General features: G+C 65.8%; 1 protein-coding gene across 4 annotated transcripts in view; it reads right to left on the bottom strand.

Moving 5' to 3' along the window:
* Nucleotides 1-998: 998 nt before the first annotated feature.
* frem1b (Fras1 related extracellular matrix 1b) overlaps nt 999-24,887 on the bottom strand; it is a 25,947-nt gene continuing 2,058 nt past the window's right edge. The window contains exons 1-33 of one of the 4 annotated variants that reach the window (XM_088425206.1): nt 17,076-17,215; nt 16,372-16,783; nt 16,186-16,280; nt 15,544-15,800; nt 15,186-15,385; nt 14,681-15,004; nt 13,932-14,040; nt 13,721-13,852; nt 12,440-12,784; nt 12,201-12,343; nt 11,928-12,124; nt 11,342-11,432; nt 11,094-11,261; nt 10,811-11,019; nt 10,651-10,744; nt 9,710-9,962; nt 9,264-9,452; nt 8,926-9,114; nt 8,634-8,830; nt 8,376-8,565; nt 7,801-7,945; nt 6,631-6,772; nt 6,267-6,480; nt 5,479-5,746; nt 3,739-4,162; nt 3,463-3,664; nt 3,232-3,376; nt 3,028-3,157; nt 2,886-2,958; nt 2,551-2,700; nt 1,942-2,174; nt 1,796-1,837; nt 999-1,350 (exon numbers count right to left, since the gene is read on the bottom strand). In XM_088425206.1, coding sequence (XP_088281332.1) covers nt 1,255-1,350; nt 1,796-1,837; nt 1,942-2,174; nt 2,551-2,700; nt 2,886-2,958; nt 3,028-3,157; nt 3,232-3,376; nt 3,463-3,664; nt 3,739-4,162; nt 5,479-5,746; nt 6,267-6,480; nt 6,631-6,772; nt 7,801-7,945; nt 8,376-8,565; nt 8,634-8,830; nt 8,926-9,114; nt 9,264-9,452; nt 9,710-9,962; nt 10,651-10,744; nt 10,811-11,019; nt 11,094-11,261; nt 11,342-11,432; nt 11,928-12,124; nt 12,201-12,343; nt 12,440-12,784; nt 13,721-13,852; nt 13,932-14,040; nt 14,681-15,004; nt 15,186-15,385; nt 15,544-15,800; nt 16,186-16,280; nt 16,372-16,590 — 5,865 coding nt within the window. In that variant the 5' untranslated portion in view covers nt 16,591-16,783; nt 17,076-17,215 and the 3' untranslated portion in view covers nt 999-1,254. Of the gene's footprint in view, nt 1,351-1,795; nt 1,838-1,941; nt 2,175-2,550; nt 2,701-2,885; nt 2,959-3,027; nt 3,158-3,231; nt 3,377-3,462; nt 3,665-3,738; nt 4,163-5,478; nt 5,747-6,266; nt 6,481-6,630; nt 6,773-7,800; nt 7,946-8,375; nt 8,566-8,633; nt 8,831-8,925; nt 9,115-9,263; nt 9,453-9,709; nt 9,963-10,650; nt 10,745-10,810; nt 11,020-11,093; nt 11,262-11,341; nt 11,433-11,927; nt 12,125-12,200; nt 12,344-12,439; nt 13,424-13,720; nt 13,853-13,931; nt 14,041-14,680; nt 15,005-15,185; nt 15,386-15,543; nt 15,801-16,185; nt 16,281-16,371; nt 16,784-17,075; nt 17,216-24,887 lie in introns of those variants that run through there. The other 3 variants (XM_088425207.1, XM_088425209.1, XM_088425208.1) reach the window with 3 other exon arrangements.

The following is a 24,887-nucleotide window of genomic DNA, read 5'->3' as shown; positions in this document are numbered from 1 at the left end:
CGGATAGTCCGCTAAAAGCGGGAAGCGGTCGAAACCGAAGCGAACCTCCTCACGCTTGGAAACTTCCAAACTAATTTGAAGTAAGTCAAATATTCCCATCAAATGAAAAGGCCCGGCGAGTCCTACATCCGCTTCGAGTAAACTTGTCGAAAACAAGACGGATGACCCGACTTGACGCGAATCCTATTTTCTTCCGCTCATGTGTGCCGATTGTCTGCCAAGCGTGTGTGCGGTTCGCCCGTCCGACTCAAATAAGGTGGCGGTTCAAACTTTTTCTTTGGTCTGCGCTCTTGTGTTTGCCCCATATTTTCACTCCTACTTAGGTCGCGGAGCCCGTCCGTATTTTTCATCCGTTGTAATCGCTAGAGGCGTTGCGCCGAATCGGTACGGAATGCGGACGGGCACTCGGGCGTGAAGCGCCATGCCAAATGTTTTCGAGCGACGCCGTCAAAAGGCGCCGTCGCTCCGAAAGATCGGAGCGGACGGAAGCCTTCGGAATCGGAACGGGAATCGATCGCTTCCGCTCCGTCGCCTTTCGTCGCCGTTCTAACCTTGCGCGTGGGCCGCCGACGCCGCCTACCGCAAAGAGTAGCTGGCGCGATGGATGGCTCGCTCGCCGACAGATTGCAAAAACCGCCCCCCCCAAAATGGCCAGCGTCCTTCAGGAGGCCGCTAACTCGCATTTGAAAGCGCGAGCCCGCTACGCTAACGGGCAGGCCTTCAAAAAGAAACTAGGAAGGATCACGTTCACCCATTCATCCGTCGCCGCTTCTCCTCGCGCGGGCTTGCCTATCCCGGCCGATTCTGGGACATCCCAACCGGTCGCCGACGGCGCCCGAGGGCGACGGAATACGTCCGACGCAGCCGGCGCGCGTGTTTCGGGAGCGCCCGAAGAGAACTCGAGGAGAACGCGCAAACTCCGCGCGGGAAGGCCGGATCGGAACGAAAAAGGTCTGCGGACCGTCGTGGGCAAACCTCGCGGAGGGAGGACAAACGCGGAGGAAAGAGTCACCTTTACTGCAAAGAAGGACAAAAAGCATCTTGGCGCATTGGCCAGAAAGAAAGCTTACGTGAGGTGCGGGCTCGCCATCGTCCTTGAAAAAGACGGCCGTCCGGGGAATCTCCCGGGAGGCGGCGCCCAAGACGAAGGCCGGCGGCGAGGGTGCCGGCGGCGAGGGTGCCGGCGGCGAGGGTGCCGGCGGCGAGGGTGCCGGCGGCGAGGGTGCCGGCGGCGAGGGTGCCGGCGGGCGGCGCTCAGCGCCCGTCGCGTCTCCCTGCGGCGGCCGCGGTTCTGGGGGCGCTTCCCGCCTCCTCCTCCTCCTCCAAGCGCAGGGACGTCAGACTGTGGAACTGATGGACGGCGGTCAGCTTCCGCTCGCCCTTTCGCTTCCGGTTCCTTTCCTATCCCCCGTTCCGTCCGGCGCTCTTTCCAAGCTCTCGTTTCGATTCGCAGGCCGATCCGCGTTACGGAACCGGGACCGAGTGGGATTCGGATTTTGGTCCCGTATGGTTATCCTTTACGTTTTTCTGTTCATTTTTCATTCCCGGCTGTCCTGCTTCCGATCGCCGTTTCGATTTCTAGTTGCGGACTCGACCCTTCATCGCATGGTGTCTCTTTCCGGGCCCCGTTCCGGTATTTATTCAATTTTCCGGGGGGTTTTATTCCGCTGGTTCGGGCGGACGGTTTTGTTTCGGTTCTAACCCTTTGATCGCGACCGGGAATTCTCCTCGAGCCCTTTTACTCCGCCTCTGGCCGTCGGGCTCCTTTTTTGGTCCGCGGCGAGTCGGGTCTTACCGTCCAGACTTTCCGGTCCGGCGCCGCTCCCGCCGCCGGCGCCTGAGCACACGCGAGACGCGCGGGCCATCCGTGAATCCCCTCCTTCCTACGCTAAAGAGGCGGGCGGGTGGGCGGGCGGGCCAGTTGCCCGCGGCTCCACTTACCCGGAGTCCGCCGTCGCGTCCGGGCGTTTCTCCTCGCCCGTCGTCGTCCGGGAACGGTCGGCGGTTCGGGACGTCGCCTCGAGGAGGGTGGGCGCTTCCCCGCGCGGGCTCCGCCTCCGCGTCCGGGACGGCTTCTTCCTCTGCCGGCGGGGAGACCACCGGAGGGGGCGCGGCAAGCGGAGGAGGGGCCGGCGTCTTAACCGCTTCCTCCGCGCTCATCTCGTCGCAACGTCCTGAACGGTAGAAACGGGAAAAAAAAAAACCAAACCTGAAAAACGTCGCCGAGGGAAGGCGGCGTTCGTCCCCGAGCTCGGGACGCTGCTCGTTACGTCCGCCGGAGGGAGGGCGTTTATCCTGACGGCGAGCGACAAAACCTTCCCGCGAGCACGGGCCGGGTGACGCCCTATCGGGAAGGGACGCGTGTATGCCTCCGCCCTCGCCTCAACTTGATCAAAATCTTCCTGTGCGGCGGGAAGCTCTGGAGCCCCTCTCATCTATCGTACGTATTATCAGGAGTAATAAACGGAGGCCGAGGACAAACCCCCCTATGGCGGGGAACGGCGCGACCATTCCGAAGTCTCAAAGTTGGCATCGCGTCGGTTACGTCACCTCCTCTGGCGTCCATGATCCGCACCGTCGCCGAAGCGGTCCGTCCCAAGACGGCGTTCTTGGGGTTCTTCAGCGTCACCGTGAAGTTCTCCTCGTTCTCCTCCAGGCCGTCGGCCTCCGGGTAGATGTTCCACGTTTTGCCGTTCACGCCTGCGGAGGAAGGCACCGACGGGTCACCGGCGGACGGCTTGCATAGGGAGGTCCCCCAAAATAAGACGGAGGAGCCTATTCGCCGCTCCGTATGGGGGCCGCCTCACGCCAGTAGAAGTTGCGAGATGAGCTTATGCGCGCGGACGACCGACGAGGGTTCCTCGCCCGTCCCGTTCTGGACTCACCCGGATCAAACTGGATCAGTTTTGCTGTGCTGTGAGTGAAGTCGCGACCCGCTTTGGCGGTGCCGTCCTGGACCTGCGGGGACGCGGCGAGCCGTAAACGGCAGGCCCGGGCTTTTCTCGTTGTCCGGGGCGCGCCTCGTACCTGGATGGCCGCGAAGGCCGGCTCGGCGCTCCGGCCGCTCCGTAGGATCCCCAGCCGCAGCGTTCCCGCCGTCTCGCAGGTCCGGAAGCGGGCGGCCGCCAGCTCGATTCGAGACCAGGACACGTTCAGCCTGCGCCCGGGGCGCGGCTCGTTACGCTCGGCGGCCCGGAAACGCGTAGGCTTGAACCGGAGGCGGCGGGCTACCTCTGCGGCGCGGCCACGTTCCCCGCCGGGTCGCTGAGCCGGAACTCGAAGCTGTCCTCCGTCACGTCGGCGTCGGCCGGCACCACCAAGACCAGCGAGCGGCGCGCCAGGTCCCGCTGCGTAAAACGGCCTCGGACGTAAGCTCCTGCAAGCGCGCGCCGCAAAGGAAGTCTGGAGCGAGTCCCGCCTCGGCCCGCCGGCGCCGTCGCCCGCCTCGGCCCGGCGCCTCACCGGTGGCGGTGTTCTCCAGGTGCCCGAAGCGCGGCGGCGTGACCACGGCGAAGAGGAGCCCGTCGGGAGGACCGTCGGCGTCGGCGGCCCGCAGATGCTTGGACGTGATGGGCACGGCCCAGCGGCCGTCGCTCAGCCGGACCACCTCGCTGGGGCGCCCCAAAGCCGTCAGCGTCGGAGGCCGCCGGTCCACGCGCTCCACCTTGCCGCCGGTTGGGGCCGGGGTTAGGGTTAGGAGTCGGCGCCCCGCCCGCGGGGCCGAAGGGGGACGCTCACGTGGATGTGAAAGACGGCCGGCTCGCTCCGCGCCCGCCCGCGCCTCAGGTAGCGGCCGTCCCCGGCCAGGAAGGCGAAGGAGTCGTTGAGCGGCCGCCCGCCCGGCCCGCCGCCGGCCTCGTGCCGGTAGAGCAGGTGGCCCCCGTCCACGTCCTCCTGGGTGAAGGCCGCCGGGGGGACCAGCGGCGCGCCCCGCAGCAGGAGGCGTCCCCGGAGCGGCGGCCGGGTCAGCGCGAAGGTCAGCCGGGAGGCCGGGGCGCCGGCGCGGCTCAGCCGCAGGCTCTCGGGGCCGATGGCCGCGGCGCCGCCCTCGGCCACGCGCGCGCCCGCGTTGACCTCCAGCGTCGGCGGGACGACGTCGGCGACCTCGACCGACAGGCGCACGCTGCCGGCCCGCGACCGCTCGCCGTTGCTCACCACGAAGCTGAAGCGCAAAAGCCGCGCGCGCGCGTCAGATGCTTGCCCCTGCTACTTTTGCGCTCCCGTACTGAACGATACGCCGAACCCGTGACCATAAAGGCTCCGGGTCGCCAAAATGGGGCGAATGGACGTAAGCGGAAAAGCGAGGGCTGGTTGGCCAGACCGAGGGCGGGCTCCAAATAGTCTCCCGGCCTTTCGGCCGTCGGGCCGCCCGTCTTTCCCGCGAAGGTGCGAAGGACGTGGCTTTTTGGGCCCCAACATAACGCCCGTTCGCTCGCGTCGTACCAGCACATATTCACGATGGCGTTTACCGGCGGCCGGCACGATAGCGGTTCCGGCTCCAAACCGATCGTTCCATAACGTCCTTGTGCGTCGCCCTTTGTTGACGGGGGGGGGTTGGCGGCCACTAACAAAAAACCAGCTATGCCGCACTGCTCTATTAACGGCAGGGTTGGAAGCGCGAGAAGAAGCTGGCGACTACCATGCCCGCAAACGCACCTTAACGCACTCATTCAAAATCTCATTCAAAGCTACTCACGCGCACGCGCTCGTACACTGGCGCGCGTGCGCCCACGTATCCGTAAGGACTCGTTGGCAACACGCAAGTACGCGTGCGCGCACAGATGGCGGCCAGACAACGTGCGTCTCCCGCCCGCAGCCAATCGGCCGCCAAAGTGCCGCGAGCCTCCCCGGCCCGCGACGGCGCCGCATCTGTCCGCGACGTTCGGCGGCTCCCCCGACGGCGGCCGTCGTCACGGCGACGCCTTCTTCTTGGCCGGCCGCTCGGCACGCCGTCTCGGCGACAAACGCGTCCGGCTCGGAAAGCGCGCCCGCTGCCAAATTGGCGCCGGCCGCGCATCAACGCGAGAGCCGGCCAACGCCGCGCGCCAAGAGGGCGTATTCAAGAGATGGTGTATTCAGGAGATGGCGTATTCAGGAGATGGCATGTTCAGGAGATGGCGTATTCAGGAGATGGCGTTTTGACCTTTGGCCTCAAGCGCGCGCTCCTCTCCGCATTCCTGTTGGCACTCGCTCCAATGGATGCACTTTTGAGCGTGCGGCGCAGCCTACTTTCCGCACCTTGGCCGTCGGCTGTCACGTATCGACGACGCTTTGCCTTCTGCGCTCGCTCTCGTCGGGCCGCAAACAAAGGCGCTTTTGCCCTCGTTCAGTTCCGGAAGAGCGATTTGGCCCAAAGGCGTCCGCGGTCGCTCCTCTTCACTATCGTTGCTGGCGTTTTTCAAAATGGGCCGCGGACGTTTTCGTCTCGCGCGTAACCGAAGCCGGGACGGAGCGCTCCCTCACGGTCCCCTCACTGACCTGAAGGTGTCGCTGCGGTGCAGCGCCCCGTTGTCGTGCGTGTAGCAAACGCGCTGCGCGGCCACGTCCATCTGCGTGAAGGCGGCCAGCGGCAGGCCGGGCCGCGCCACGGCGTGCAGCAGGCCGTGGCGCGGCGGCGCCGTCAGCACGTAGACCAGGCGCTCGGGGCGCCCCTCGCCGTCCCGGGCCCGCAGGACGTCCGTGTTGAGGAGCAGGCGCCCTCCCTGGGCCACGCGCGCCTCGCCCGCCGTCCACACGCTGACGTCGCCTGAGCAAAGCGCGCCGGGAAAATGTCAGGGCCGGGGCAAAGCGGGAGGCCCCCGACGAGGCCCCCGAGCTCGCGTCCGCGCGCGACTTGTCAATAATTGAGCCGCGTGCTTCCCGTCCCCGGCGAGGCGGGCGCCAGAAGGCTCCAGCTGGTCGTCGGCCACCGTGTTCACCCGACTGGCAAAGCGGGCGCGCCCTCAATAATAAATGAGGCGGCCCCGACGTGCCAAGGCGCCGTGTTCGGCGCGGCGTGCCGGCCCGCCGCCGAGGAAGAAAAGCGCGAGCCGAGCGAAGCGGCGAGGGGGCGCGTGACGACGAGACGCAAATGAGCGCGAAGCGGGTGAAGCGAAGGAGAAATCCAACAAGGCGGCGGGCCCGCGGCCAAAACGGGGGAAAAAAAAAAAGCGGGAGCCGACAAAGCCGACGAGAAAGCCTATCGGCGAGCGGCGCCGAGCGAACCTACGGAAAACCGTCCGGCGAAGCCATCCGGGGAAGAAGCGGACTCGTCGGGGAGCTCTGACCTTTGCGGGCGGCGCCGACGGCGATGCGGAAGGTGTGGCCGGAGCTCCGGTGTTCCGAATCGCTTACGCTGAAGCGGAAGGCGTCGCGACCTTGAAACCCGTCGGCGTCCGGGCGCTCGTCGGCCGTGTAGCTGAGCCGATTCTCGTCCAGGTCGTCCTGAGTGAAGTTCTGACCGGCCGCCAGCTCCGCCGGCTCCGTCGGGCCCGTCCCCTTCTGAAAAGCGGCATTTCGCTCGGAACGTCCGGCAAACGCGAGCGAAGCCCGTGGCGAACGAGGCCTGACGAAAGCGAACCGGCCGGCAAACAGGGAAACGGCGACAAGGAAGCGAAGGAAGGGGCGCGGGAAACAAGGAGGCGCCGTAACCTTCAGCCGCAGCTTTCCGAAACGCGGCGCGGCCTCCAGCAGGTAGAAGAGTTTGTGGGGCGGCGTGTCCGCGTCCTCGGCCAGCAGGACGGCGGCGGAGAGCGTCCGAGGCGCGCCCGGCTCCGCCTCCGCGCCGGCGTTCCTGAAACGGGAAGATATGGCTCACCCGCTTTCCCCTTGGAGGCCCCGACGAACGCCGCGTCAGTTAAACCGGGAAGAGGGACGAACCGAGCGCGGCGGGAAGCAAAAACGGGGACGGAAGAACGGCCGGAGGAGAGCGCCCCAAAGAAAATCAGCCGGAAAAGCCAGGAAGCGAGCGCCGAAGCGGCGAGGAAAGGAGGAAAGGAAGCTAGCCGGCAAGGCCAGGCGGGGCGGCCGCCGGAGCGGGTCGCAACGTCGGCGCCGCGGCGGCTTCCCCCCGAGGCCGCGCGCTGGTGTCGGGGGGCGGGGTACACGACAAAGCGTCTGTCTGCGTCTTCGCTCGGAAGTAAAATCGGCGCGGGAACGACGCGGGAGGAAGGCGGCGGCGGCGGGCATCTGCCAAGCGCTCGTGTTCCTTCGCGTTTGTTCCGCCCGCCCGCGTCGGCACCCTGGTCCGGAGGGGTTCCCAACGCGCGAGCCAGCCAAGGGTGCAAATTCCCAATCACTCACTCATTCGAACGAAAACATCGAGCGAGCGGTGGCCCACTCATGCAGAGCGACCCGCCACATGTTCCCCCGCGCGCCCCTCCGCAACCGAGCGCCGCTTTCCGCCAGCTCGCCGCTAACCGCGTTCTTCCGCGCGGCGGCACAGGGACGTCTCACCCCCCGCGGCCTGAAAAAAGTTGCAAACCTTCCGCGCGCGACGGCGGACCAACCGAAAACACGCGGCGGGGCGGGAAGGAGGACAAAGTCCCGCAAAGGGGCGACGGGGAAATATTCCGGGCTGGCAGACTTGCTCAAACCTACTCGCGGGCCATTTATTTATTGGGCTGTTTGAAAAGAAGGACGGGACCGATCCGTTCCGGCCGATCGTTGGAGCTTTTTTGGACCCTCAAAGACACGCGCGAGCGGTGCGCAATTCTTCGGGTTAGGCTTGTCCTGCCGTTCCCTTGGAAAGACGCTTCCTTTTGAAGGGAACGGCGGGCCTGACCCCCGAAAGCCCGCGGCCGCGAGCATTCGCGCGCTTACTTGAGGAGGCGCGGCGGGTGGTCGTCCACGGGCAGCACGCCGACGGCGGCGGTGGCGCTGAGCGAGTGGACGCCGTCCGTCAGCCGCAGGGTCAAGCGGTCCCCCGCGCTCTCCGAGTCGTCGTGCGCGTACCACAAGCGCAGGCCTGGAGGCAAAGTCTGGCGTTAGCCCAAGACCCAACCTTGGGACGGGACCGTCGCCAAACGGTGCCAGTCCGTTGAAAAGCACTTCCCGCGCTCGCTATGAGAACGAAGCGGAGTTTGGACAAGAGGAAGGAGAAAAAAAGATCGGCCCTTTGAGGGGGCGGGCCCGGGTCGGGGGGAAACGGGACGGCGCTCGGCTTCGAGCTTGCCGGGAAGCCTCAAACGCCGGCCGGAACGGATCGGGATTTACTTCCGCGAGGGAGCGGGAGGAAGGGGGATATTTTGGCCCCGTCGGCGCGACGGAACTTTCGACCCGACTTCCGACCCGCTGAATGGGAGCGTCCGGGTTCGGGTTGAACGGGAAAGGTTGCGCCGCGGCCTTCGGGGTCTCTGTCACCCGATTGGACCCGCCCTCTTCTGAACGGGGCCTACCCTGTCGAAGCTGCCGCAGGGTGAAGGAGGTCACGTCCGCCAAGGGGGCGTCCGGCCCGTCTCGGGGCGCCTTCAGACTGCCGTGCGACGGCGCCCCCGTCAGGCTGAAGGTCAGCTCGTCCGCCGGGACGTCCGGGTCGAAGGCGTCCAGGAGGGACGGGGTCAACTCCCGCATTCCCCCCTCCTTCACCTGAGTGCGGGGCCGGCCCCAATTGCTTCCCGCCGCCTATTTGGCGCCGCGGCGGCCGAACGACGTACGGTAAAGTTGGCCAGCAGCAGCGACGGCGGCTCGTCGTTGGTGGGCTCGATGAGGACGTCGACGGGGACGGGGGCGGAGCGATGCAAGCCGTCGCTCACGCTGATCAGCAATCGGTCGGCCCTGGGCTCCGCCCCCCGGTGCTCCGACTGCACGTAGTTGATGAAGCCCGACGTCAACTCGTCCAATTTGAAGGACTCTGACGGGATGGCAGAAACGCGGTCCGAAGAAGCCGCCCGTGCGGTCGCGCCCGCCACCGTCTCGCCCGCCACCGTCTCGCCTTCGGGTGCGCACCTATGGGGATTCCGGCGTTGCTCTTCTCGTATCCCGGCGCCGGACGGACGTTTTCCAGGAATCCGTGCGTGGGCTTGGCGTCCAGGTGAAAGGTCAGCTCCTCGGGGGCGCCGTCGGGGTCGGAGGCCCCCAGGACGGCCCCGCCCAGGCTCGCCCGCGAACCCTCGTCCACCGACAACGGCGACGCCCCTGCGGGAGGGACAACCGCGCCGATATCAGAGAGACGGCGACTCCGTCCTCCCCGGGGGTCCGCGCGGCGAGATCGCGGCAGGTGTTACGCAGGCGGCGGCGTTAAGTCAACTAGCGTCGCCGACGAGCATCTGGCGTCGCGCGCTCACCCAGGATGACGCCGGGAACTTTGTTGTTGACGGGAAGCAGCGTGACGTTGAGGTCGTAGACGGGAAGCGCGGCGCGCGGGCGGACGGGCGCCGCATCGCCGCGGCAACAGCCGTCGGTCCCGCCCGCGTCGCCGTCGGAGACGATGAGCGTGACGGTGTCGAAGGCCGGCGCGGGCCCGATCTCGCCGCCTGAACGCAATCGACAAAGTCGCGCCGTCTCGTACGGTTACGGCGCCCGTCTCGGGTTAGCTCGGCGGCATTAGCCAAAGCGTTAGTTGAAGCGCGCTACGCCCGCCGCGAGGCGGGGAAAGAGACGACGCGGCTCAAGGCCGTTACTTTAGCGACGTCAGAGTTAGCGCCGCGGTCATAGTTTGACGCGGCGGGCCAAAGCTCAGCATCCGACCCGTCGGAAATGGGCAGCGTTAGCCGAGGCGCCAGCTCTTCACCCGTGTGGACGTAGAACACGCGACCTCGCAGGAGGTCCTCCTGGGAGAACTTGTCCGCCGGAAGCCCCGCCCTGCGCAGCTCGCCCCTGGCGGGCCGCCGCGCCAACGTGAAGCTGAGGCGGGCGTCCTCGCTGTCGACGTCGGTGGCCGCCAGATGGTCGGCCGTCACCTGCGCGCGGCCCCCCTCCGGGCAGCGCAGCTCGCCGCGCGGGGCCGCGCCCAGCCGCGGGGGCTGGTCGTCTACGGGCAACACCTGGTGGGCGCACAAAAGTCCGTCCGCCGCTCACTTTGGACCGTTGCGCATTCCGGAGGCTGAGCAGGCACGCGTCGCGAACTTTAGTATCTAGGTCACAGTGCGCCAGAGCTCGGCAAGCGGCCTCCACGCCAAGTCTTCGCGGCCCCGCCCCTCGCCACTATACGGAACTTTTCGAAGGGCCGAGTTCAGCCTGTGCGTTCCCCTCCCCAAAGCTGAAGTCACCCTCGGGGTAGCGGCCCGATGCCGTGTGAAAACGGGAGCGCGCCGGGGTGGAGTTCACCGGCAGCGGTTGTTTTATTTGGATTCCTTTCATTTGATTTTGCACGTCGCTTCAACGAACGCGCGCCACTCGCTTCTCTTTCCGCCACGCGCGTCCAGTCGCGCGCCCCTTTTACCCCATTTTTCACACGTACGTCCCGGTCGTCGCGCCGCAGCAAGACCCGAACGAGAGCGAATACGAACCGCTAGACCGACCCCGCCTTGGACGGAGCGCGCTCGCGTTATCGCGGTACGTCGGATGGGCGCCGCCGGGAAGCGGTGACGTCAAGTGTCGGGAAGGCCGCATCACGTATGACGCGGACATATTTTCGGGGGGGAAAAAACATTCGAAAAACGCCGAGCCGCAAAAAGTTGCGGGGAAACGCTTTGTACTGAGCGGAAAAAAAAAATCTGAAGAAGTACGCACGTGGATGAGCAGGTCCAGCAGGACGTCGTTGACGCCGTCCGTCACGCGCAGGCCCAAGTCGTCCTCCGCGCTCTCCGAGTCATCGTGGACGTACCTGCCACACGGGCGCCGCCGCTTCGGACCCATTCTCCCCGAGAGCCCGGGGCGGCGGGGGCGTCACCTCACGGCGGATCCTTTCAGATCGGCCAGCGTGAAAGCGTCTCCGGGTCGCAGGTCCCGCCCCCGCATTTCCAGACGTCCGCGGCGCGCCGGGCGCTCCAGCGCCACCCGGAGGTCGGGCTCGCGGGTGTCGCGGTCACGCACCAGCACGTGCTCGTCGGTCACCGCCGCCGCGCCGCCTTCCTCCACGCGCAGCAGATTGCTGAAAGCCTGGGCGGACGCGCGCGGCTCCGTCAGCGGCCGGCGGGCCCGCCCGCGTCGGCGGGGCGCCGCGCGGCGGCGACCTCGGGCGGCCGGTCGTCGACGGGCAAGACGGTGATGTCGAAGACCAGGTCGCGGACGGCGGCCCCGCGGCGGTCGCCGACGGAGAAGACGAAGCGGACGTCCAGCGGGTCGGGTCCGACGTCCTCCAGGGGCGGCATGTACGCCACCTTCAGGTGGTCCACCGCGTGCTGCCGCGCACCGCGACCCGCGGTCAGGTCGCGGCGCGGCGCTCGTCCGCCGCCCGCCCTCGCGCGCTTCGGCGACCGACCTGCGTGAAGGACTTGAGCGCCGGAGCCGCGGGGTCCCGCTTCAGGCCGGCGGCGCCGTCCACGTAGAAGAGACGACCCGCGTCCATCAAACTGTCCCGCGTACGCGCGCAAAATAAAAAGCTTAGCCGCAGCCAAAAGGTTAGAAAAACGAGCGTTAGCGCGCCGGGCCGGCCGCTGCAGCTGAAGCTAGCTTGATGACGTTTGATGCAAAAGCTCGCGAGGAATTCTTGAGTCGGAACCGTCATTTCCCCGTTTGAATTAGAAGGTCCGAATTTGCATTTAAACTCCTCGGCGTGAGTCTGAGCTCCTGAGTTTGAGCGTGCGCGTGTGTGATTTTGGACTTCCGAATCGAATTTTCATGTCTGTTTGGAATTTTGAAGTCGGACTTAGAATTTCTGAGCTTGAACATGAATTTCTCAACGTCACGCTACCGGTTTGACTTCCAACGTGCAGACGTCAGGCCGAACGGGCGAGCTCGAATTTGACGTCGCTCGTCAAATTTCCGGGTTTGACCTCGAACCGGCCCAGTTAGCCGAGGCTCGAGGCGCGGAGCGGCGCCGTCGCGCGGGGACGCGAGGCGCTCACCCGGGTCGCCGGGGGCTGTGGCAGGGCCGGGTGACGGTGTAGATGAGGTCGGCGCGCGGGTGTTCGGCGTGGCTGAAATGCAGATGCGCGCGGGTGATCAGCGCCGCTTGGGTCTCCTTCACCGTCAGGCGCCGCACGCTGGTCGCCGATTCCACCGGCAGCTCGTCCTCCACCGGGAACACCACCACCGACACCGTCTGCCGCCGTTTCCCAACGCCGGTCGGTCCTCGCTCTCCGTTAGGCGGCGGGCGGGCGGGCGGGCGCCGGACTCACGTAAGCCCGCGATAGGTTGGGCGGCGCGTGGGCGTCGGCCAGCGTGACGTCGAAGGAGTCCTCGAAGATTTCGTCCCCGGAGTGTTGGTAGTAGATCAGACCCCGGGTCAGGTCGCGCTGCAGGAAGGACGTGACGGCCAGGCCTGACCGGCATGACCGCGCGCATTCACATCAGGAAGCGTGCGCAAAAGCGCAGACGCTCAGGAAGCGTGCGGTCACGGCGCCGCCCTCCCACCCACCGGGGTCGCCGGGTCGGGCCCTGGATAGCAGCCGGCCGGCGGCGGGGGGGACGTCCACCCTGAAGAGGATGCGGGCGTCGTCCGAGTCCGGGTCGGAGGCCAGGAGGGCTTCGGGGCGCAGCCTGAGGGCGGCGCCCTCGGCCACCTCCAGCACCACGTTGTTGACCAGGAAGGGCGGCGTGTCGTCGCGGGGCAGGATCGTGATGGGGAACTTGTGGCGCAGGCTGTGGCGCCCGTCGTCGATGCGGAACACCACGTGGTCGCGCGCGCTCTCGTCGTCCGAGTGCTCGTAGGCCACGGCGCCCTCGCGCAGCTCGCGCACCCCGAACGCCAACGCCGGCGACCCTGCGCGCGCCCGCGTGCGCCGGTCATGGCCGCGTCGCGCCACGCACGCGTCGTCGTCGGCGCGCCTAACCCCGTCGAGCCATCTTCGTCGCCTCCGGAGTCCGGCGGGCGGGCGCGTCGGGGGTTCGCCGCTTCGATCGAAAAAGCGAGCGCGGGCAAGCGGTCGCTCGCACTTGCCGCGCTTGCCGCTCGCGCTTGCCGGCCCGCGCGCCGGGACAGAAGGCCCGGGTCACGCGACAGATTGAGAGAGCGCCGCGCGCCGTCGCAGGGGGGGAGGCGGGCGCCCGCTAATTGGGCCCGAAGGTGGCCGCCAAACGGGCGCGGGACAGGCGCGCCGCCATTTGGCCCAAGGCGTTCCCAAATAGCGGCGCATTCCAAAAGGAAGGCCGTGTTCAGCCTAACCCTCACGCGTATCCATCTTTTTGTCATTTGATCGGGATTTACGCTGAACTTCTCCAATCCCGCCCTTTCCGCCACCGTTATTAACGTTCGGAACGAACACAAACAAAGCCATCGGGAAGACGGCGGTCATCTTTTCGATTTGACGTCATCGCCTCGTCGTTTTCGTGAAAGAAGAACAATTTGATCGGCGGTCCACTTAATTAGCGCGCGCAGGCGGGAAGTGTCGTTAATTGGTCCCGAAGGTGCGGCTGGGCCCGACGCCCGAGAGGACGGGAAGGCGGGCGGGCGGGCGGGCGGGCCGGCGGGCCGGCGTCCAACGCCTTCAGCCAGTTGGACGCCGGCCCGCCCGAAAGAGGGGCCCTCCCTCCGGGGGACCGGCCGCCCTCCCTCCGGGCGCCGGGCACCCCACCAAAGTTGACGAGCAAACAAAGTTTGAGCGCTATTACGTCGGCGGGGCGACGACGAAGATGGGGACGACGCTAACGACGGCGCGAGTCGGGCGCCCTTTCGGAGACGCGAGCCGCGTCGGCTCACCCCTGACGGTGAGGCGTCCGTGCGCCGGCCCGTCCGCGGCCACCAGGGAGACGTCCTCGATGTTGTCGCGGTCCACGATCTGCAGCTCCGCCCAGGTGATGGCTCGCGACTGGCCCTCCAGCAAGTCCAGACCTGAGCGCGCGCCGGCAGGCTGGCCGTGAGAGGGCGGCCGCCACGCGGCCGCGGCGGAGGCCTTGGCCGCGCGGCGTACCCGTGTTCCAGGACACCCGGGGCGCGTCCGTCTCCGCCGCCCTGATGGACACGTGGACCACGATAGGCGGACTGCTGGCGTAGGACGCATCCATGGCCCGGAACTCTATCTGCCGTTTTGAAAAAAAAAACAATTCCCTCGTTTTCTGATGTGCCGGCAGGAAAAACACATTTTGACCTTTAAAATGTTCTTCCCGGTCCCCTTGCCGTACAACGCATGGCGCGTATGCCATCCGTTTGTTTGTGCGCGCACACGGAATGCGCTCACGACTTTGCCCCTACTAGCTTAGCATCCCGATAAGCGCGCAGCACGCCCTATCTGTCTGGGAGCTAACCTAAGTTCGGAGACTAACGTCAGAGTCAAGGAGCGTTTCTTATTCTTTCCACCCAACTCCGTGGCTTTGAACTTCCTTCTTTGTTTGCGGATGGACTTTGTCTGCTGTTTTTGTTTCGATATCGGTTATTTCTTGAGTTTGTTGTTTTGGCTGCTAACAACTAGGCCCAAGTTAGGAAGTTTAGCACGATAGTCGGTTGAAATCCAATCACCTACGAATCACCCAATACCTGTCGTTATGTCGGAGCGCATTCCATGGCGCGGCCGAAAGCGCCCGCGATCTACCAACGCGTTCCATTTCCCAGACCTTGACGCCGGGAGAGAAACAGCCCTTTTGTTTTGAGCCGCCAGCGCGCTGGCATAGGTCGGCCGAGAAGCTGGAAAAGGCAAGGCCGCCGCAGCGTCGGGGCCGCTACCTGGAAGTTGTCACGCGCGGGGCGGCTGCCGTTGGGCGGCTGGTAGGCCACCTTCAGGTGGTGGAGGTCGGACCAGGCGAAGGAGCCCACGGGCTTGGTGCGCTGGTCCAGGTGCGTGACGTAGCCCCGGGGGGGCGGCGCCGTCACGTTGAAGACCAGCCCCTCTTTGGGGCCGTCGGGGTCCTCGGCGTCCAGGGTGGCGGTGGTGATCGGGGTCAGGACAAACTGGTCCACTTCCAGGATGGAGGACGCCATGAAGGCGGCCCGCGGCGGCCGGTTGGGCGTCGCCTCGGCGATCCGGACCGGCAGCCAAAGAGACTCCGTCTTGACGAGGGGGGGGAGACGACAAAACGACGTATTCTCGCGTTTGAACCCGGTCGGAACGCCGGCGTGGCTTCCTGACGCCTCGGAGTGCCGCAGAGTCAACGCGGCGAGTTGCAAAGCCGACGCGGAGTCGCAAAGCCGACGCCGCCGCGACCGGCGTCCCGCCCCCGCGCGAGCCCACCTCCAGCAGCGCCCTGGTGTCCCCGTCCCTCAGCTCCACACTGATGGCCACGTAGTCCACGTCGGGCGAAGGCGGGCTGACGTGCCGGTACTTCAGGCCGGAACTCAGGAAGTCCTGGCAGCTGCTCTTCAGGAAAGGCGCTTCCGTGGCGCCGGACGCGCAGGCCCGGTTGCCCGGGCAGAGTGCCTCCGCGTTGCGACCTGGGTCGGCCACGCGCGTAGCGCAAGGAAAAAAAACGGGGTAACTTCAAATCGCCGCATCGCCGATGGGGGGGAAGTCACCTGGACTCCCGTGGGACGGGCGGCCACCGTCACTCGTTGGATGCAGGTAAGAAAGCGCGGCGGACGCAGTGCCGTACCTTTCCTCCGGAGGGCGTCGTCCCCCCGCACCAGCCGACCTGCGCTCAGGACTCCGGCGGCGGCGACCAAGCGCACGGTGCAGACGGCGCCGTCCCGGCCTCCGATGTCCACCACGGAACGGTCGATGGCGTTGGACAGCCCGTAGAAGTTCGGCACCAGCAGAGGGGTCGGGCCCAAGCCCGCCAGGCCGGGCGGGCGGTCCACCACGCGAACCCGCAGGAGCACCGACTCCACTCGCGTCTCCGAGGGCCCCAACCTACCGGACATTCGCTGCTTGACGGGAGTCCCTTGCGCTCGTCCGGCGCAATTTGGCCGTCCGCTCGAGACGCGGCTCAAACGGGAAAGGACGCTCGGGCCCGGCACTCGTCTTCGCCGTCATCCGGGAATCTCGGAGCGTTCGGAGCCTCCGGACCAGGTGAGGTCGTTGACTTGCCCGGGTTTGGATCGGGGCGCCGGACCGTCGAAGCGCGGAATGCCGAACCGCATGTGATTCTCATCGGACGCGCGACGGACGGCCTCGTTACTGACTTGCGCATGAAATGAAACGACCTGCGCTTTGCGCTGCCCGGGACCGAGCCTGCACGCGGGGGCCGGTACCGGGACCGGCGAAGCCTCGGGACTAGGACCGAGGCGGCGCTGACCTGTAGACCCGCAGCAGGACTTGGTCGCTGTCCAGCAGAGGGCTCCCGTTGTGCCGGTACGCCACCTCCTCCGGCAGGAAGTCGCAATCGAACGCCTGAACGCGGCGAGGCGTGCGAGGGACACAATGCAAACGTGACACGGCGCGGGGCGGCGCGGGCGCCCGAGCCCGGAAGACGCCGGCCCACCTGCGGCGTGAGCCGGCCCACCCGCTGGGTGACGGGCTGGTTGAGGACCACCTCCACCTTGCAGAGCGCGCCGGGCTCCGTCCGGATCCGCAGCCGCTCTTTCGTCAGGAAGGCCGAGCGCCCGCGGGCCACCTCCAGGCCCGCGTTTAGCTCCACTTCGCCGCCCGCCGGCAGCAGCAGCAGCGCCAGCGGCAGGAGGAGCGCGCCGGCGGTGGCCATCGTGGAGCCGGGCGGAAGGAGGAGCAAAGGGGGGAGGGGGGGGGGGCCTTCCTGTCAGGGACTCGGACGAGGCGACCCTGCCGCGGCGTGTCCTCGGACTTATCCTAATCCTTCTCCGAACTTTGTGACCTTGCAAAGCGTCTTTTCCTGACTCTTTTGCCACTCCTTCTCCACTTCTTGTGTCCCTTTTCACCTATGTTGAAAACAAAACAAAAAAAGGCCGTGTGGAAGGCATTCCTCTTTACTCCTCATCTGGCTTCTGCTTTGAAACGAGACGCTTTCTTTTGTTGCAACCGCCTGAGCAAATCAACGCAAGGCTTTTTCTTCCTGTTTTGGGGACTTTGCACAAAGTTGTTTGTCCCGCTTTGGCGCCTTCCCAGCGACCCCGGGAGCCAGCGCCGCTTTCCGCGCGAGCATGTGGCGGATCGCTTTGCGGCCCGGCCTCCCGAGACGCGCCGTCACGTGGCGGCCGCTCGCTCGCCTACCTGTTGTCGTCCCGCGTCCCCTCGGGGAGGGCGCAGAGGGCCGAAGGTCGCCGAAGGCCGGTCCTCCTGGGGCCCGGGCGAGAGCAGACGAGAAGCCGGCGCTCCGGACCGCAACTTTTACAAGCAGGCGGCCGGCCCCAGCCCCCGTTCGCAGCCACGCTCCGCCCGGCCCCCTCCCCTCCCCTCCCCCGTCTTTCCGGCCGGCCGCCCGCACGTCCCCCTCTCGTCCCTTTCCGCTTCGCCGATCCCCAAGCCCCACCTGCGGAATGCACGCACGCGCGGCCTTGGCGCCAAGAAAGAAAATACTCTTCCCGCAGTACGTTGGCACACACGTACTGTCGCGCACGCACGCGCACGTGCTTAGTAAGGAGCGCCATTTTGCTCGAATTGTTGCGGACCGCGCCGCAATGCCGCTTCCCGCCGCTAGTCGGCGCCAAGCGTTTCCCTCGGAGCCTCCGTTTGAACAAAAGAAGCGGCGAAGGGATCGTCCATTCAAGCTTTTGCACCTCCGTTTCATAATGTTCATTTGAGGCACGGCGCCCGGAGCGGAGCCCCGACGCGCCCGCGACGGACCCGACGGCCTTGCCGGCCGACGTCGGGCCCGCGAGCCGCCTCGCGCAACGGAAGGAAGCGGCGATGGTTGACCGAGGACGCCGGCCTTCAAACAAAGAGGCAAATTCCCTTTCGGGGACGTTTCGGCCGCGGGATCGGCGCTCGTCGGAAACGCGAAGCCGACTCGCGGACGCGGGCTTCGCTTCGAGTACCTCGCGCGCACGCCGACGCAAACGTGACGGCCGTCCCGTTCGGAAGGTTTCTGGCAGCCGAGCTCATCTTGTGCGGGCGAGCGTGAAAAGGGAGAGCGGCCCGCTCCAAATGTCCTTCTCGCTTTGCGCTCCCTCCCGCTCTCCCGCCAGCGCGGCGTGATGTCTTATGACGTTTGGCCTTCGCGTGGCCACCGCGCCGCTTGGCGCCGAGCCGGCGCTGGCGTCGCGCCCGCTCGTGTCGCCGCCGGCGCCCGTCGGCCCCGCGTCCGCTCGCCGCCGCGTCCGCTCGCCGCCGCGGCCGCTCGCCGCCGCGGCCGGCCCGCTGCGGAGGCCGCGCTCGGAAGCCAAACGGGTCGCCGGCCGACGCCTCGTTTCGCGCCGGCGAACGGAACGCGCGGGTGCGTCTTGAACCCGCGGTAGGAGATTCGGGCGGATCGGTTCGCAAGGGGAAGAAAGCTTTGCGCGTTTTTCCTCCGCGGGGACACGCTCTGGGTTTTCCTTTCGCTTTTGGCGTCCGGATGAGACTTTCGGGCCGGCGCGCGTCGGCCTTTCGGACGGACTTTTCCGAAAGACGACGGGGTCGGGTCGGCGTCCGAAAACAGATACGGACCTCCGAGGTTTTTCCGTCGGGGTTCCCGGCCGCCAAAAGAGGGAGCGGCGCGATTGACGGGTGTGCGTCACGCCGACGACGTCGCGGCCGGCGACCTCGCTTGTCGCATCGAATCAGCCGGCGCACATCAAACGCTCGTGTGCGGATCGCGCGCAACGCGCCGTCGGCTCGGCCCCCGGCGCCCCCCGCTCGCGCGGGAGGGAGGGTATCACCTCCGCCGGGGTCCTCGGGGGCCCGGTGGGCCGGAGCTCATCCTCAAATTATGCTAATGAGGCATCCAATTGACGCAAAACAAGCCCGACCGCTCGCTAATGTTTGTCCAGTCGTGAAAGGCCGAGACTCCCTGCGAGAAACACCGGGGGGATGGGGGGCAAAGCGCGTGAGCGGGCGGGCGGGCGGGCGGGGCGTCTCCCGCAGCCTCGCGCATTATCATATTTCCACGTCATTACTTCTTTTTCCACTTGAAATGAGGAAGCAGCTCGGCGGCGCGTTGGCCGCCCGCGGGACAACGAGGCGCTCGCACGCACGCTCCCGAAATGTTGCCGTGCGCATTGCGCGCGCGCACAACATAGCCAGACGACTGGAGAGTGAGCAAATGACGCATTCCTCTATGGAGTGACGCGCTGGAGAAGAAAAGGCCTCGCGCAACGCCGGCAAGAAGGAAAGGTGAAGGAGGCGGGCCCCCCGCTTCCTGCTTCCTCTTTAGCGGGCGCGAACAGGAAGTGGAAAAGGCACGGGCGGGCTCAAGATGAGCGCCGGTCACGGAAGCTCCCGATCGGCCGGCGCCCTCCTTGCGCACGCGTACCAATGAGGTTTTTCTTTCCGTCACTTGAATGGTATCCGGGCGTTTGAGTGCGCGTGCGCGGCGGGCTTCTGGCGTTGTGCGCCGCGCTCCGTTCCTTTGAAGATGTGCGTGTCGCGCGTATGCCGGGAGTACCCTAACCCCGTGCGCGTATCGGCGAATGTGTGTGAGCGAGAGAGAGAGAGAATGTGTTAGGCCGGGGACCCGGTGGCGCGGCTCCAGTGTTCTGGCCGCCGCCCAGTTGCTTCTTCATCATAGCCAGCGCTCAAACGCGCGCTTTGGCAGCCGGATGATATCCGTGCGCGCGCGCGTGCCGGGGATTCCCCCCCCGTGGCGGCGTCGCCTCCCGGCGGCCATGGCGGAGGTGAGTCCTGCCCGGCCCGCCTCTTGCCAAGCGCCTTCGCCGGCCCCCCGCGTTGCGGGGTGCGAAAAGAGCGCGGGGCGGCGCGCCGGCGCGCCGGCGCGGCGGCCCGGGTGAGGCCGACCGCGCGGAAGTCGTTTGCGTCCCAGCCTTGCCAAGCGTCCGTTTTGGCGGGTACCCAAGGCCCTCCTTGACCGTTGCGCGAGGGCGCTTCGCTCCACGCGACGGAGGACTGCCGTCCGCAACCAATGAGCGGGATCGCGTACGCAGCCTTCGCCTGACCCCGGCTGCCCGCAAACCATTAAGAAGGCGGCGCTCGCTCGACGGAGGTACGGGCGCGTCGGGCCCCCGGGGAAGCCGGCGTCGAGGAGCTCGGTCCCGAGAACGGAGGTTCCCCGCCGGACGAGCGGCCTCGGCCGTCTCTCGGCGACGGCTTCCCGCTCGCCGAACGGCCGCGGCCCCGCGATGCTAATGACGCTAATGACGGCGGCCGGTTGCGTGGCGGAAAAACACGCACACGCAAAGAAACGCGCGCACGGCGGAGCTTGCGCCACGCTCGACATCCCAAACGCGCCGTCGATGTTTTCGGGTCACGCGCCTTTCATTGCGGCGGCGCGCATTGAGCCGTCGTGAAAGGTCGGCGGCCGGCGATGGCGACGACGAGCCGGCCGATCCTTCCCAACTTTCTTTGGCCTGGCTTTGCGGGGCGGGGCGGGGCGGGGCTAAGTGACTCTTATCGTTTCTTTCGGCGCGAAGTGAAAAAGGTGACGTCGGCAATCGAAAAACTATTTAGAATCGCGCCATGAATAAACGCACACGATGTTCAAAAACGCCGCGTCATTAACGGTGGCGATCGCGAGCGCATACCGAGGACGAAAGCGTCTCGCTAACGCTAAATGGCGGACGACGGATGCCGGACGCCGGCGCTCCGCGAAATGCGAAAAGCTCCGCCTCGCCTTCCTCCGTTTCCTCCCCGAAGGTAGCAGAATGCAAATCTGGCGGGCGAATTTACCGCTCCCGCCAACGCGACGTCACGTTTGGGCCCTTTAGCGACGGCACGCAAAGCGGGCTTGAAGCGGCCCAAGCGAGGAGGCGAGCGCGGCGCTTTTCGTCGCGACGACGCTCGCTAGCTAGCCGGCTAGCTAGCCGGAAGAAGGAGCCCCTCCCCCCGGGCCGACCCGGCGCCGTCTCCTCGCTTTCGTTTGCGTCCGTACGACACGCGAAAAGTCTTTGCCGCGTGTTATGCAAAGGAGCCGCTAAATGTCAAATTAGCATAGACCGGCTCCCCGCCAGACGCCCGCTTTGCATACGCCCGTCACCGCCGCGCGCTGATGGAGAGCGACAGGGCGGACGGACGGACGGACGCGTTATGCTAATGAGCGGCCGGGGCCTTCCGTCACCCTCGGACATGGGCCGTCTCCTCCGGTCGGGGATGAGCACGCGCATGAAACATGCATGAAACATGCACGCGCGCGCGCGTGCGCGTGGGGCCAGATGTTGAGGCCGCCGCCACTTGAATAGTTAACTCGCTTAAAGACTTTTCATTTATTCATTCAACGTTACTCATATGGGGCGCGCAAGCGTGAGGACACGCTTGGAAGCGGGAGATCCTGACGGGTCACACCATATTTTCCGCTTTCGGACGGACGCCGCCACGGGTCTGATTTCCGATCGTGTGACGAGGAGAGGCGCCTGCGGAAAATGGATGCGCGATCTATGATGAGGTTTGTGGCTTTCCCCGTTGAGTTTTTGTGGCAAGCGCCGCGGTTTGCGTTTGCTCAAAACATTTTTTTTTGAGCTTGATACTTTTTTCCTTTTTCTCTGCTAGTTTTTTTGCTTAACGTTGACGGTTGGGTCGGCGCTCCAAATTCTACTCCAGAAATGGACATTTTCAATGTGTGGCGGGGGCCAAGGTTAGCGAGGCGCGGCCTCAAATATTTAAATGGCGGCTGGAGCCGAGCCACGTCGGCCGGCGCTCTGGCCCGCGGCTCGGCGTCGCTGCGCCGAGGGCCGAACATTTTCCAAAGATGTAAACGCGTAAAAATGCAAATGCGACATATTGCGGCGGTTACGGCCTGGCTGGGTTTGCGCCCGCGGGGCGGGGCGAGGCGGGGCGGGGCGGGGCGCGGGCAGCCGGCCCAACGGCCCGCTTAGATTCTCTGCATTTGGATTCCTTTGGAAAATCTTTCTCACCTTCAACGGACGCCGTCATTTAGGCCCATACGTTTTTTGAATGATTAATTCAAGGATTTCCAGCAATTTCATAAAACGCGTGACCCGTGATTTTCTAACATATCAAATACGTTGTAGTAAATCCGAGACGGGACGGGAAGCCTTCGATGTTGGGGGGGGGCTCAAAACGCAGCCGATCGTGTCCCGGCGTCACCCGCGCGACTGCTGCCACCTGCTCACTGGGCTAGCAATATGGCTGCCCGCCTTCATTAGCGTGGCGCGCTAACCGCCGCGACACAGGAGGCGACGTGTGTGTGTCGTGGGGGGGGCTTGTTGTCCTAGATTAATAGCGGTTAATATTACAGTGTCACCGCTCGCACCCAACAGCTTCTAATTAGCATCGTTAGCGTCATTAGTCTTACAGGCGCATTTTGCGCTCGTGTCAGCCAACGCGCGCGCGCGAAACGGGCGCCCGGGGTCGGCCGAGGGAGACGCGAGGGAAGGACGGCCGAGGGAGACGCGAGGGAAGGACGGCCGGGCCCGGCTCGGCCCGGCCCGGCTCGGCCCGGCCCGGCCCGGCCCGGCCCGGCCCGGCCCGGCCGTCTTGTTTTTCTTTTTCCACTTTGCTGAATTTCCTCAGGATAAGAGGAGGGCAAAAAATGCTCCATCTGCACGCCGCCTTCAACCGGGCCGTCGTTGGCAGAAGCAGATTGACGTGCGTGTCAGACATCTGCTGGGGGGCGCCGGGGGGGCGCGAGGGGTCCCCTCCCTCAACAAGGCCCTGACTTTTAAAAGGGACAAAAGGTCATTATTGCCGGCCGCTTTTCTTGTCTGAAATGCGGCAAACCTCCGGCACGAACGCGGCCCGCCGTCCCGCTGTCCCGCCTGGTCTTTACGGCTCCGTTTTGTGACTTCCTCGTCTGCGTACGGCGGATATGCCATCACCGTGTTAGTGCTCCGGCTATATTTAAGTCCGGCGTGCGCGAGGACGCTAGCGAGCGCGGACATGATTCCCAGCGGCGTGAATTTTGTCCGCTGCGGGCCGATCGCATCAATTATGCAAATGAGAAGTTCCGGCGCGGCGGGGGGCGGCGAGGCGGCGGCCCTCGTATTGTTCGGCTAAGTGAGTAAACGCCGAGGCCGGCGGCCGACTCTTCCCAAAGGGTCAAATGCCGGCGCCGAGCTAGGCTAAGCGTTTCCGGGCCCTCGACAACGAATGCTAAACCGCGCCCCGGCCGTCTCCTCGCTCGTCTCCCCGGCCCGCGACGAACAGACGGGGGGAAGCGTCCTCGGACGGACGTTTCCGGTCGGCTTGGGATTCGCCTCTCGCTTTTTGTCCAGGCGCTTCCCGGAGGCTCCCCTCACGACACGCGACGCCGGCCCGCGCTCATCCGAAGGCCGGTCGGAACCGAAAACCTCGAGGAACTTTTACTCCGCCTTCCCTCCGGGCCTACCGCCTTTCCGGAAGTCGGGGTAGGCCGCCCGGCCGAATTCCCGGCGCGAGGAGTCCGTTTCGTCTTTCTCGGTCGGCGTTCGTTTGCCGTGGGGATTCCCGGCGCGCAGAACTTGAGGGATGACGGAAGGGCCGCCGCCGTCTTATGAATCCGTCCCTCATCTAAAGGAGAACATTTCTCGCGCCGACGTCAAGTTAATCGAGCGTCGACAACCGCGGGCTCCGGCCGTCTCTCGTTAGACCCGGGCGGGTATCGACGCGGCTCCGTCCGCTTCCGCGACGGGACGCGCTTACCTTCCGGCCGAGCGCAAATGACAAACGGGGACCGGACCGGGCGGTCCCCCGACTGCTCGGGCCGGCCCGTTCCGGCAAATCTTAAGAAGGCGCGGCCGACGGCGCTCGCCTCGCCTCGCTCCCGTAATCTCGGGGCCCCGACGCCCCCCCCCTCGCCCGAGTCGCCGACCTCTTTCGGCCTTTTGCGGATCCCCGAAAAGAAGGTTCCTTTGCGCGGCCGAGGCCAACGGCGTGCCGGCGCCTCTCCTGGCCCCCGGCCCGCCGCGCGTGTCACAGGACATGACGAGCGGGACGCGGACGAGCCATTTGGCCGCCGCTCAGCGCCGCTCCGCCTGATGGTCCGCGATGGGCCAAGATGGACCGGGGCCACGCTCCCTTGGCGCCGTCCCCGCCGCCGCTTGGCCGCCGTCCCGTCGGCCCGTCGGCGTGTGGGCGGAGGCCCCGGGGCGTCCGGCGAGCGGCCACGCCCGCCCGCCCGCGCTCCCGCACGTCGCGGCGAATGAGCGGCGCCTCCTAATGCGGAGGGACACGCGTGCGAGGGCCCGCGCGCGCACCTGTCAGTCAGCGGGCGCCTGACGTTTGGAGCTCACGCGCGTGACGGCCGCGTTGCACCCGCGGCGCATCCTCATCCCGTACTTTTGATACGCGCGGGAGGACGCAGCTTTCCGCTTGGTTTCTTGGGCCGCTGAAGGCGGGCTAACGACCGCGCTGGCGCGCGGCGCTCCGCGTCCGACGATTGCTTAGGCTAGCTCAAGCGAGGGAGATTTTCCAATTGGGAGTGCGTTTGCATATTTTCATTTGTCATCTTTGGGGGAAAAAAGAATCTCTTGATTTCTAGCCCCATCAAACGTTGACAAGCATAGGACTTCGGCAAAGGCTTTCTATCGTGATGGCATAAATTCCGGGGTGACGCGGAAATGTAAAAAAACAAAATCATCAAAGATGACAAGCTCACGCTCGCGCGTTGGCACATGCAGCGGGCAGATGGCGCGCGCGCGCACACACACACACGGAGTCAGGTTTGCAAATTGTACCAACGTTCACTCGCCGGCTGTACGGACAGGCGCGCACGTGTGTTTTTGGCAGCGTGCGTGACCCAGCTGGTGTTACATTGAACACGTCAACAACACATCAGAATTGATTAACCCTTGGATACGGCCCAATCCCCATCCTCGCCTTCGTCGTCACGCCCCGCAATTGCTCGGCCTCTTCACGCGCATTCCCAACTTCCCGCTCTCGTACGCCCGTGTATTTTGTGTGCGCGCGTCGAAGAATCCCGGCACCGAAGGTCATCTTGAAAGAAAGAAAAGAAAAGAAAGAAGGAAAACCGAGCGACAGCGCGTCAAACTCTTTCGA

Source organism: Hippichthys cyanospilos, chromosome 10 (genome assembly GCF_059441005.1).
Source record: "Hippichthys cyanospilos isolate Australia breed blue-spotted pipefish chromosome 10, RoL_Hcya_1.0, whole genome shotgun sequence".
Lineage (NCBI taxonomy): Eukaryota > Metazoa > Chordata > Actinopteri > Syngnathiformes > Syngnathidae > Hippichthys > Hippichthys cyanospilos.
This window is presented reverse-complemented; position numbering and strand designations above follow the sequence as displayed.